General features: G+C 50.8%; 1 protein-coding gene across 3 annotated transcripts; it reads left to right on the forward strand.

Annotated features, from left to right (window-relative positions):
- Positions 1-3,190: 3,190 nt before the first annotated feature.
- Positions 3,191-12,937, forward strand: CREB3L3 (cAMP responsive element binding protein 3 like 3). Of its 3 annotated transcripts, none has more exons than XM_074337597.1 (10): positions 3,191-3,332; positions 3,841-3,969; positions 4,269-4,674; positions 5,547-5,659; positions 7,916-8,053; positions 8,628-8,734; positions 10,360-10,428; positions 11,550-11,634; positions 11,843-11,939; positions 12,143-12,937. In XM_074337597.1, the coding sequence occupies exons 1-10, from the start codon at positions 3,306-3,308 to the stop codon at positions 12,454-12,456; spliced, it is 1,485 nt and encodes a 494-aa protein (XP_074193698.1). In that variant the 5' UTR covers positions 3,191-3,305; the 3' UTR covers positions 12,457-12,937. The 3 variants fall into 3 exon arrangements, with proteins under 3 accessions (XP_074193698.1, XP_019599836.2, XP_019599837.2); XM_019744277.2 differs by having other exon boundaries at positions 4,377-4,674; XM_019744278.2 differs by lacking the exons at positions 4,269-4,674; positions 5,547-5,659 and having other exon boundaries at positions 12,143-12,593.
- Positions 12,938-13,214: the final 277 nt, after the last annotated feature.

A 13,214-nucleotide genomic window follows, 5' to 3' on the forward strand; every position in this document is an offset into this window, starting at 1 on the left:
GGTAGCTACTGTGTACCAAGTACAGTGCCAGGCACTGAGGATATTGCTCACAGTAGGTCTTGTAATGACTGTCTCTGTTTTGCAGATGAATTTTAGCTGGAGATTTTCTAGCTCTGCATTTCACACACTTTCCTCTCTCCGACTAGCTAAGCTCCTGGACCAGTGTTGAGGTTGGGAAGGAACAAAAGACATTTTTGTTGAATAAAATAATGAATATTCATATCTCCTAGGATATGTCTCTGCCTGGCACAGAATAGAAACTCAATTAATGTTTGTTGAGTGAATGCACACCATGATAAAGAAATAAAATATATGGCGTGTCAATATGTTCAGTGTTGTCCCATATCAGTACATACAGATAATCCTCACTCATTTTTCACAGTTACATAATAGTCCATTAGGTGACTACATCAGACTCTATTAATCAATGACCTATTGATGGATATTTTGGTTGTTTCTAATGTTTTACAAAGTGTTTTATGTATGTGGTTGTTCATTATATATTTTGTAGACTGTTAAGTCCTATAGTAAATACATGTTTAACTTTATAAGAGATTGCCCAATTTTCCAAAGTTTCCCAAAGTGGCTGGACCATTTTGATTTTCGCCAATAGTAGGTGAGAGTTCCAGTTGCTCCATTCTTTCAATGTTTTCATATGTCAGAAATCGTTCAGAATAAATCAAGTAAAAATTAAAAACAAAACTCACACCTACACAATTATGTTTGGGAAATACTACAAACTGTTCCCTCTGAGAATGTTACAGAGCATTGTAAAGGCTCTGATAAGTTCTGCAAAGCTATTTATTACTTCAGTGTTCCTCAGTCTTGTGTGACCACAGCATCCTTTTGGGTCATGTTTCACACTTAAACACATTGGTGGAATGTATTATGGGAATTTTACTTTAGATTCCAATGTAGGATTGCTTTGAAGTATGTGGTCGTATTCAGTCAATGGGACAGTGTGATGTCAAGGGCATCAAACAGTCCTCCTATCCCTCACATGCTTATGTTTATCCTACGTGTTTATATATCTCTTCATGGGGCTGTAAAAGCCTTCTAAAGTCCATAATTATAAAAATTTAAAGAAATAAAACTATCCTGGGAAGGGGCACGAGGAGGGTCTTCCTCCACATGAAGGTGTGAGTGAGTAGCACCAGATCCTTCTTCGGGCAGGTTTTCATAAGGAGAGGAGGAAGAGTTCTATCTCAAGGGCACCGGGGCTCCTGAGAGTCATAAACGGGGGTGAGAGGGAGGCAGAGAGAAGTCCAGAAGTCAAACTTCACCTATTGGGTACGCCTGCCGTGACTGCCCTGGCGTAATGCCTCCACAGCAAAGGCTGAGTAAATATTATGACTGGATCACTAAAGACAAGCCAAATCAAACAAACCTCTAAAAAATCTACCCCAGCGGGGTTAATGAGGAAATAAGAAAGATCTGTGGGCCAAGGAGGAGATGATCCAGCATCCAGAGGGACAGTTACTGTAATGCAGGGTCTCCCCCCCGTGGGACTGCTGACATTGGAGCCACATGGTTCTCGGGGGGCCATCATGTGCACTCTGGGACGTGAACAGCATCCCCGATCCCCACCCACTCGATGTCAGGATCACTCCAGTTGTGACAACCACAGAAGTCTTCAGATATTGCCCAGCGACCCCCCCGGGAGGGCAACTGCTATAGTGTAAGCTATTGTTGGATAAAAGAAACACATCAGGCATGGCGTATAGTAGGTCCTCATCACATTTTGGTTGCATGGATAAATAATGACTGGTCCATTGAGAAGTATACACCAGGATGTGAATTTCTTGGGAACAAGAAGGGTGTTTTAGTTACTGCTATAAACCTAGCACTTAGCATCATGCCTGGCATCCAGAAGGCTTGATGTAGCCATTTATTCACTAAGCTCCCAGCAGCGTCTTGCTATATTTAGTACATGCCAAACTCCTTGCCACAGCTCACAGAGACGTGCACGACCTGCCCGTCCCTTCCTGCCCTCACCTCCTCCCTCGTTCATGCTCCTCCAGCACCACCAGCATCCTTGTTCTTCCCATTTGCCAGGCACAGTCCTACCCCAGGGCCTTTGCATGTGCTGTTTCTGTGGCCTGAAACATCCTTCCCCTAAACTTCCCCATGGCTGTACTTAAACAATCACCTTCTAAAAGGGGCCCTTTCCAGCCACAGTTGCCCTTCACCATGGTTACATTTAGTTTCTCAGTAGCACTAGTCCCTGTATCTGTTTACTGGTTTATACATTTGTGGTCTAGCTTGTTCACTGCCTTATCCCTAGTGCCTAAAACAGTGGGTGGCACATAGGAAGTGCTCAGTGAGTAAGAGTTGATTGAGCACCTACTTGTGCTAGGCTTTTCCTGGACACTGGAGACCCAGTAGAGAACAAAGAGACTCTATTCTAGCCCCTAAGGCTCTCCCATCCTGGGTGGAGCAGAGAGGGGAGAACTGAAGGAAGACAACGTATAATAGAAGTAAATAAATCACACTTTAAATAATGAGAGGTTCAGTGAAAGCAAGGATGTGATAAAGAAGTGGGGGGAGGGGGCTCCTCTCTGCTGGGATCAGACTCAGCCTCTCAGCCATTTGGGCTGATTCACAAATATTGAACATTTATGACTAAGTGGACACAGTGACAGAGTCAGGGGTAAAGAGAAGAGTTCCAGACAGAGAGAACAGCAAGTACAAAGGCCCTGATGGTGGGAACAACTTTGGTTCAACAGATAGTTGTTGAATACATGAAAGATAGAAAATTCTAGAAGGAATCGATTGCATGGGTTCAGCCATGGAGGGCTTGGAGGGTGGGTAGGTGGTTGCCAGCTCCAATTAGGGAAGGGAGCTCCTGGCAGAGGGAACAGCTTCAGCGAAGGCCTGGGGTGGTCCTTCTGGGTTTCTTCTGTCTTGGGAGTGGACAGAGCCCGGCCAGGGGCCCTGGGCTTCCGTGGATCCCGACGTCCAGGACTCTGATGAGAAACAGTCCACGAAAGTAGGGGAAAGTTGATGGCAGAGCAGAGGCACCCCAGACTTTGGCCTTTGCCCCCTGCCGGCTCGAAAGCACAAAATATCAAGATAACGGGTCTTCTCTCCCCTCCCCCAGCCTGCCCTGGTGTCACTGGCCCTAAATCCTGTCCATCTTGCCTGTCTCCCAATCAGCAGGCGGTGGTGGGCTGGGAGCTCCCCAGGACTATTTCAGCATCTTTTAGGGGTGGAGACAGAGCCACAGAGACGAACAAGCCTTGGGGTGAGCCTCCAGCTCGAAGCAGAGACACAGAAAGTGGCTGGAGGTACAGCTGGCAAGGCTCATGAATGGGGATTCAGCAGCTGGAAAGGTGAGCCCTGCCGGGGTCCATGGGGAGAGGGAGAGTCTATGCCAGGAAACCCTCTCCAAGCTCCCAGAGTTGGAAGGAACCCCCACCCCCACTGTACAAATGGGAAGATTGAGGCCCAGAGAGAATGCAGTGACCAAAAGCATGCCTCCATTCCAGGGCTGCTCGCATCCTTCTGCCAGGTCCCCCCACCCCCATCCTGCCTTGCTTCCCAGGAAGGGGAGTGTGGGCAGGCTAGGAATGAAAGAGCGGGCCAGTTCCATCAGCCTCAAGGGCGTAACAGGCTGGTTATCCCCACGCGTGCATCTGTCTAGCGTTTTTTAAAGAAATGGGCTCTCATGTCCCAGGCATCCTTGGGTCAGCCCCTCAGTACATATTTGGAGGTAGAGGCTGGACCTGGTGTCCGGGCGGGGATTGAACTTGATCTGGACAGACCTTGGGTTGTGTGCAGACGGGAGATGGGGAGGAGAGGGCCTGTGTGACCCTCACACCTGTCCCTTCCTCGCCCTAGATGGCTTCCTCCACCTATTCCATCGGCCCCATTGGCAGTCTGGAGCTCCTGGATCTCCTGTTCGACCAGCAAGAAGGAATCCTGAGACACGTAGATCTGGGCGAGGACTGGGGCCATGTCGGGGACCAGGTAAGGCCCCCCTGCAGACAGAAGTCCACTCAGCTCAGTAGCATTTGTGGCTCATGGTGTGTGACTTTCGCAAAGCACGTTGTTGTATTGAACCTCTCAGCTACGTCACGGGTCAGGCAGCATCGGCTCCTTAGAGGTGATGACACTGAAGCACCATGAGGGGGGTGATTTGTCCAGGGTCACACAGCAGTTTGGAGCTGGGTCCAAACGCAAACTCAGGGCTCGTGCCTTGATGCGGCTGGATGGTATTCGCATGCCACATGATGGCATTCAAGCCCCACAAACCTTTCATCTTGCAGAAAGGACAAGTAAGGTCCAGAGAGTGTCAGCGGCTTGCCCAGAGTCACACAGCAATCCAGAGCAAAGCACAGACCTCCTCATTCCCACCCTACTCTTCATGTCACCAGGCCCTGCCATGCCCAGACTCTGAGGATTTCCTCAACTGTATCTTGGGTTCCGGAGACTCAGTGCCCAGCTCTCCGCTCTGGTCTCCTGCAGCCAGTGACAGCGGCATCTCCGAAGATCTGCCCTCCGACCCGCAGGATACCCCTCCACACAGTGGTCCGGCTGCCACTCCAGCCAGCTGCCATACTGCAGAGTCTGGCAAGGGCCCCGGCCCCTGCTACTGTCCTGTCCCCCCTGGCCCCACCAGGCCTCCTGGCCCAGTGCCCCAAGTGCTCGAGGCCTCCGTAGCCATAGACCTGGGTGAGTACTGTGTCTTCTCTCACTGCCCTCACCTTGTTACGCACATACCCACCCTTTGAGATGGATGCTATTGTGGGCCTATTTTCCAGATGGTGAAACTGAGTCCCCATGAGGTTAAAGCCACAGAGCTGGGATGTACCCCTGACAGGCTGGCTGGGCACCAAGTGTCACACTGGCAACCTCATCTTTGTCCCTCCCATGCCTGGGTCATAGTAGATACTCCATGATAGTATGTGAGATCATGGATCCCAGCCCTCGGGGTGCTCCTCCTGGACCTGGGGAGAAGGCCTTATGCAGAAGACACCTCCAGCAGGGTGTCCTTTGTCCCTTTAGCCTTGTAGTGGGGTGGGAGCTCTTATGAGTCCCATCGGAGAATTGAAGCAACTGAGGCTCAGAGAAGTTAAGTCATTTACCCAAAGTCACACAGCTCTGCCCAGGCAGGATTAGAACCCAGAGCTATCTGATTTCGAAGTTTGTGCTCTGAAGAGCAGCTCACCTACAGAGGGCCAAGTACAAGGTGGGAGGGAACCAGAGGTGAATCAGACTTGGTCCCTGCCCCAAGGGGAGATAAGGGCCAGCTGGCTACAAATCTATAATCCTGGGCAATAAGAGCCGCTCCCTCCTGGGTTGGCAGTGGGTCCCTCGACATTGTCCTGATGAATTTGGGTTTCTATATTATAGCAGACGGTTTACTGAAGCACTAGCCAGGGCTGTCCCCTTCAACCCAGGCCTTGGGGTCCCAAGCTGTACCCAAAGTCCTTAGCATGTTGGGGTCAATCCTGAAAGCCTTGCTGGAAGAGGCAGGTAGAAGCTGGGAGGTCAGGGCCCCCGCCTGACACCCTCCTGTCTCTGCCCCCATCTGCCCTGGTCAGAAATGTGGAACCCGGGCCTCTATCCTGAGGAGCAGGCTGAGCTGACAGACTCGCCCCCACGCTGCAACCTCACGGTGAAAGACCTTCTCCTCTCTGGCAGTGGTGGGGACCTGGTGAGCAGCCCCCACCCCACCTCCAGAGCATCAGAACTGGGAGGGCCGCTGGGGTTCATGGAGCCCCAATACCCTCATTTCAGAGACTGGAAAATTGAGTCACAGACAAAGGCTAGGATTTGTCCAGGGTCACACCCAGAGCAAGTCTGTGGGTTCCAGTCCTGAGTTCTCTATCCCCTGAGCTGGGGCACCTTCTACTGTAGTGATGGTTTAAAAAAAAAAAAAAAAAAGCTAAAACTTACTAAGCACCTACTATGGTCCAGGCACTCTTCTAAATGCTTTAAATGTATCATCTTTTAATTCACAACAATCCTGAAGATTGGGGCTCTTATTATCTTAATTTTACATATGAAGAAATGGGCACAGAGAAAGAGGTTCGGTAATTTGCCCTAAACCCCAGAGCGGCTTCAGGCTCCATCCCTAGGCTGGCCAGTTGGGCCTATCTCACCCATTGCATTCTGATTGAGAGCTGTCTATCTTGCCAAAGGCTTTGAGTACTCAGCAACCAGAACTGACAACCCAGTTAATGCCCCCATTCCTCAGATGAAAAAGTCAAGGCTCAGGGAAGTTAAGCCACACACCCAAAGTCACACAGCAAGCAAGTGGTCCAATCAGAATTTGATCCCCAGTTTGTCTGATGCCAAAAGTCATCCTGACAACCTCTAGGCAAGGCCAGAATGCCCCTCCCAACTTGAGAGCTGAGCACCAGCTGTGTGCTCAGCCTCCAGGGACCTCATGGTCAAGATGGGGAAACTGACTGTTCATGGAAGTGTACTGATGAGGGAGAGAGGCTGGAGGATCATTGCAGGTCCCGGAGGGTTTCTTAGAGGAGGTAGAACTCTAGCAGGCCTTGACGGATGGGAAAGGAGAATGACTGTTTTGGAAATGCTAACTGGCTTTTGTAAATGCATCATGTTTGGTATCATTGTTCTACGTGTCAACAACCTTGGGATGTGGGAGACCTTATCCCCAGTTTATGGATGAACACACTGAGGCTTGGACCCTGGAGAGAAAATGGTTGGGCTGATCAATGACCTGGAATTCTAGGTAGTGGAGTTTGATACAAAGAATGACAGACTGCCCCAATCTCCACCTTTATTCCTGAGTCTCCTATTCCATGGTGTAGCATTTCTAAGACTGACATTCTGATGACAAGATTCTTTCATTTTTAATGTTTATCTTTCGAGTTTAAAATTAATTATAAAATTTTTTGAATAAGGAAATGCATCCACCACAAGGAAATGGGTCCACACAATCCAAGTCCCACTTGGTACTGAATAGATTGGGGAAACCACCCTCTCACCCCAGTTGCCCTAACACCCTGGTCCCCACATGGGTTCCAATATATATATTTTTAATTTTATTGGGTAACAGTGTGTTTTTTCCAGGACCCATCAGCTCCAAGTCAAGTCGTTGTCCTTCAGTCTAGTTGTGGAGGGCGCCGCCCACTATCCCATTGTGGGAATTGAACCAGCAACCTTGTTGTTAAGAGCTCACACTGTAACCAACTGAGCCATCCAGCCACCCCTCCTGCAGCTCAGCAGCAGCTTGTTGTCTTCAATCTGGTTGTGGAGGGGGAAGCTCACCGGCCCATGTGGGAATTGAACCGGCAACCCTGTTGTTAAGAGCTCACACTCTAACCAAGTGAGCCATCCAGCCGCCCCGGGGGTTCCAATATTTCCATCCAAAGAAATGCCTTCTTTTTATTTTTAAGTTTAACAGAAAAAGTAGCACAGCACATGTAACAATGTTTTGTCCTGTTATATATTTTTTAACTTGACAGTTTCTCACGGTGATTGCTCCGTATCATGATATGGAAAACAGCTTTTTCACCGCTATGTAGTCCTCCATTGTACCAACGGGGCATGCCTTATTTAACCTGTCTCCTCTTTGCTGCGTATTTTCATTGTTTCCAATCCTTTGCTATTTTAGTGCTGCAATGAATGTTCAGAGCCCAGAATGGTGCCTGGCATGTAGTAGGTGCTCAGTAAATACCTGTCAAATTACTGTTTGTGAGATGAATGAAAAACCTGTATGTCCATCCTTTTGCACATGTCTGAGGGTGTCTATAGGATCAGTTCCTGGAAGTGGAATTGCTGTGTCAAAGGGCTGCGTGCTGGACTCTTGAGCCCTAGTGCCAGTGGGGACTCTACAGCAGATGGATTGATAGTTTCTCAGATTTGATGATGCCTCTTTCATTTCCCAGAGGCTGCCACTCTCCCTGCCTCCAATGCAATTCTCCTTGTTTTTCCATAGCAACAGCATCACCTGGCAGCCCCCCACCTGCTGCGACCTGGGACTGGGCACTGCCAGGAGCTGGTGCTGACTGAGGACGAGAAGAAGCTGCTGGCCAAAGAAGGCATCACCCTGCCCACCCAGCTGCCCCTCACCAAGGTGAGTCGGTGGGACCTTTGGCTGAAAGTCTCTCCCCCTTCCTGCAAATACCTGCCCTTGAGTCTCACTTTTAGACTTCCTGCATCAGAATGTTAGGACGTGTCGGTCACAAGAGCCAAAAAAAAAAGAGAAATCTTCCAAAAGCCAACTCGGCGGGGCTCTCTAGCTCCCCGCATTCCCTCCCCACGTCCCGGCTTCAGCCTGTTCACCTAATATCAACACCTGAGTTTGCCATTCCAGTTGGAAGTCATTTCTGTGTTGAGATCAACTAGCCCCATGAAAAGCGCTGTTCCCAGAGACGCCAGCAGGTGGCGCAATTGCATCACGCACAAAGTTTGGCAGCCCATTACTAACGGGCCGTGGGAGCCGGGAAGATTACCGCGACCCAGGACACTCCTCGAATCTGCAGGAGTGTGGGGGCAAGAAAGTTGGTCTTCAAGTCATCAGGAGTCTACCCCAGGTTCCTGGGTCTGGGATGGTTCCCATGGGGACAGAATGGAGTGAAGCTATGGGGTCCAGACAACAGATTGGACCCTCCAGCCTGACTCAGCCTCCTCCCTATGTCACTTGGCAGTATGAGGAGAGAGTGCTGAAAAAAATCCGCCGGAAAATCCGGAACAAACAGTCAGCCCAAGAAAGCCGGAAAAAGAAGAAGGAATATATTGATGGCTTGGAAACTCGGTAAGGCTGGGTCCTGGGAATGCACACACTCAGGGAGGAAACTGAGGTGTGTGTGTGTGTGTGTGTGTGTGTGTGTGTGTGTGTGTGAGAGAGAGAGAGAGAGAGAGAGAGAGAGAGAGAGAGAGAGATACGCAGTGGGGCTAAGGTCACAGTTTTTAGGGCCTGACAAAATTAGAGTTGTCTTCTCTCTCTGGGAGAGTCCATTTTTCATGTGAACTGCAGGGATTCCCAAGGATGCCTAGGGATTGCACAGGGCAAGGGTTTTAGGGTCTGTTTAGCCCCTAGAATATGTGGTGCCAAGAAAGGAGACGGTATTACCCATCTTGCTCTTGCTCTCTGCCTGAGGATGGGAGGGGTGCTTACTTCCCTGTCTGAGATCACTAGTCCCCAGAGCTGTTGTGACTTTACCAAAAGTGACATTTATGGAATGTTACAGGTCTATTTGTGTTTTCTGTTTCTCCCTGAGTCAGTTTTGGATGTTATATTTTTCTGGGAAGTTGCCCATTTCAAATGTATTGACATGAAATAGTTCATAGTGCTCTCCTATTATTTTTTAAAGCTCTGAGCCATCTACATTATGCCCTTTTAATAATTCATGTTGTTTATTTGTGCCTCCTCTTTCTCTTTTATCTTCTTGATCAATCTTGCCAAAGGTTATTTTATTATTCTCTTCAAAGAATGGATTTCTGGCTTTTCCTCCCACCCAGTTGTACCAATTGTATTTTTTTCTAGTTCTTTCATTTCTACTCTCAGCTTTGTTATGTCCTTCCTAGATTTTTTTTTTTTTTTGGTGTGGGGGAGTTTATTCTATTGTTCTTTCGCTAGTTTTTAAATGTGCATGTTCAGCTCCTTGAGCTGAATTAAGGCTATAAATTTCCCTCTCAGCACCACCTTAGCTGCATCTCACACATTTTCACTTTCCCTATTGTCATCGCCACATGGTCCTCAGGTCTTCCCTAACTTAATTCTTCTTTATCTTATGAGTTATTTAGAAGGAGAGCCTTTCATTGAGGGAATTTCTTCTCTTCCCTGGTTGCAATATGAGAACCAACCCATCCTCATGCCATGGTTTGAGTATTTCAAATCCAGATCTGAGTCATCTATGTCAATACCACATTCCCAGATGGATGCAAATGGGAAAGGTGGGGTTCCCAGCCCGGACCCCAGGACTCTATAGGGGATGTTCCCCTACTGTCTTGTTCCTCAAATGCACTCTGCTAAGCCCCTAGTCACCTTTACTTCATGCCATTCTCCCAACCACTATCATGAGATAAATGTAACCCCATTTTACACATGAGGGGACTGAGTTCAGAGAGCTGAGTGGCTCAAAGTCACCGGGAGGGTGAGGATTGCAACCCAGGTCTCCTTGGACTTTCAGCCACCCTGACATTCCATCTTCTGGAAGTATCACTGCCTGAGTTTGGGGGCTCAGACTGGAATGAAGTCCCTGGGACCTCGGAGCCAAGAAGACTTGGGTTCAAATCCTGGCCCTGTCACAGACTTGCTAGGGTGACTGAGTGACTTCCCCTCTTTGGCCTTGGGTTCTCCACCTGTAAGTGGGGCCTCACAGGAAGATGTGATTGGGACAGGCATAATCTAGATGTCACTGTGACTTTGTCCTGCAGGATGTCAGCCTACACTGCCCAGAACCAGGAGCTTCAGAGGAAAGTCTTGCATCTTGAGAAGCAGAACCTGTAAGTCTTGGTCCAGCCAAGTCATAGGACATGGGGAGCTGGCTCCCAGAATCCCTTGCAGAAGAGGTGGACAAATGGGGGGCAGCCTCTGTGATGGCAGTGCAGAGGAGGAAGTAAGCGTTCCACCTAAAAAGGGGACAGGCTACACAGAGGAGGGGATTTGGATTTCGGGCCTTGAGGATGTATAAGAGCTCACTAGGGGGAAGCTGTCCCTGGTGGAGGAAATGACACACGAATGGTCAGAGGCTAGGAGCATGTTGGGGAACTACACGTAATTCCATCTAAGGGATGCATTCATTTACTCAATTTTTATTTAGCATCTACTCTGCATCAGGCATAGTTCTGGGTACTGGGATCACAACAGTGAACAAAACAGACACAGTCCCTCCACTTAAAGGACTCACGGTCTAGGGGGAGACATACTCAGGACGAACAAAAAAATCACTCACATAGTGATAACTGCTGGGAAGAAAAATGAAGCAGGGCGAAGGGTTGTTTTAGACAGGAAGGTCAGATAAAGTGACAAGTGAGATGAGACCTAATGGATGAGCAAGAACCAGCTACAAAAAGACCTTAGAGGGAACAGCCTGTGCAAAGGTTCTGTAGCAGGAATGTGTCTGATGTGTTGGAGGAACACTGAGGAGACCTATGTGGCTGGAGCAGAGTGAGCAAGGGGGAGAGAGGGAGGAGATGACAGCAGGGACTGGACAGGGGCAGGTCATGCAAGGCTTTGTGGGCCACAGGAGGACTTGGGCTTTTACTCTGAGGGAGGTGGGAGCCCTGAGAGTGTTGGGAGAAGACAGTTCACATGTGAAAAGTGCCCCCTGGCTGCGGTGTGAAGCATGAACCCTAAGGAGTGCAGGAGAGGTCAGTGGGGAGACCAGAGAGGAAACTGGGGCTGGTGTCCAGGTGAGCAATCATGGAAGCCTGGATGGGGGAGGGGAGGTGGCAGAGAAGTGAGTAGGATGTCAGTGGAGATTTATGGATGCAAAGGGGGAGGGTCTGGGACCCTGAGGGATGGACAGAATTCAGACATCAGAGAGGCTGGGGACCCCAGAAATGGATGGGGAGCCAGACTAAGGCCCTGTAGGGCTCAGCCAAGGCTGCCCATTTCCACTAAGGTCCCTCTTGGAGCAGCTGAAGAAACTCCAGGCCATTGTGGTCCAGTCCACCAGCAAGTCAGCCCAGGCCGGTACCTGTATAGCGGTGAGTCCTACCCCCGGCTCTGGTGGTCCCCAGGATAAAGGGGGTCCCCAGCCTTGGCAGAAAAGCCTGCGGGAGGTGGGAGAGGGTGAGTGTGAATAGCATGGCTGGCATGATCCAGTCTTCTGGGCCTCAGTTTCCCCACCTATGACATGGGTGTGCTCATAGGGACAGGGGAAGGATGGGGTGACCCCGCCCCCATCTCTGGCAGGTCCTGCTGCTCTCTTTTGCCCTCATCGTCCTCCCCTCCATCAGCCCTTTTGCCCCCAACAAAGCCGAGAGCCCCGGAGACTTCACACCTGTGCGAGGTAGGTGAGCCAGGGTCACTGGGACTTCAAAACCCCTCTGGGCTGTGCCATGAGCACAAGACCCATGGCTCCCCAAGTCCCAACACTGGACCTTTGGGGGAGGGGGAAGGGACCCCTGCAACTGCTCCCTGAGGTTGGGAGGGGAGGAAAGAAGGGACACGACCCCCCACCCCATCCCTCATGCACCCCCAACCCTCGTTTAGTTTTCTCCAGAACTTTGCACAACGACGCTGCTTCCCGTGTGGCCGCCGACGCTACGCCAGGTCCCGAGGCCCCAGGACCCCAGCCCGCGGCTGGCGCACCCCAGAAAGGGTCTCCAGGAAGCCCCAAGGTGGACTGGGAATCCCAGGACATGCTGGCTCTGGACAACTCGACAGAGGAGCTGGAGAACTCTCCCCTAGTTCCGGGCAGCTTGACGGAGGAGCTGAGCCGGGCTACCCTCTTGGACTGGGCCTCGCCTGAGCCCGCACGCAGCCCAGGGCGCCTGGGGCTGGAGGCTGTGGGGGAGGAGCTGTGAGCAGCACCCGGGTCTGCCCGCAGGCCCATCTGCTCAGGTGCTTCAGTGGTCAGCGACAGGTGCAGGATCCGAGGTGAGGCAGAACCTCTGCAGAGATGCCAGGATGGAGATGCACAAACTCACACCTCCACACACCCAGGGACCCAGACACACGTGCAGAAACTGACGCTCAGGCACAGAGCAACCATAGGGCCACAAAGCCTGAGAAATACACACACAGACCGCCACACAGAAGGAAACAGGCAGACATACAGAGTGATCCACAGACCTAGACAGACAGACACACAACATGCCTCAACTGCCCTGCCTGGGGTCTCCTCCCTGTTCCCTCATACACAAGGAGGGGGAAACGGCCAAGACCGCAGGGATCTTGGCCTCTGAGCACGCGTTGAGCTCCGAACTTCAGGGGGACCATGGCCCACAGCCACCACCACCCCTTTTCTAAGACTGCAGTGATCCTTAATAAAATATTTTGACAGAACACGGCTGGCACGGAGGTGGAGTAGCGTGGGGGCTAAATTTGAGTCTGGGGCTTCCCAACCCCCAGAAGGAGGGGCTGGGGTAGCCCGGGATGGGTGAGTGAAGTGGGGGGACCATGGACACCCAGGCTGGAAAACTGGTCAGCAAGGTACTAGGCGCATCTTCAGCACCTTGGAGAGCGGTGCGTGGGGTGCAGTGCTCAGCGCGCGCCTGGAGCGCGAGGTCCTGGCGGCTCTGGGATCCCTGGATGCAGAGGGATTGGGCAGCGGCTTCCTGGA

Source organism: Rhinolophus sinicus, linkage group LG07 (genome assembly GCF_036562045.2).
Source record: "Rhinolophus sinicus isolate RSC01 linkage group LG07, ASM3656204v1, whole genome shotgun sequence".
In the NCBI taxonomy this organism is placed as follows: domain Eukaryota; kingdom Metazoa; phylum Chordata; class Mammalia; order Chiroptera; family Rhinolophidae; genus Rhinolophus; species Rhinolophus sinicus.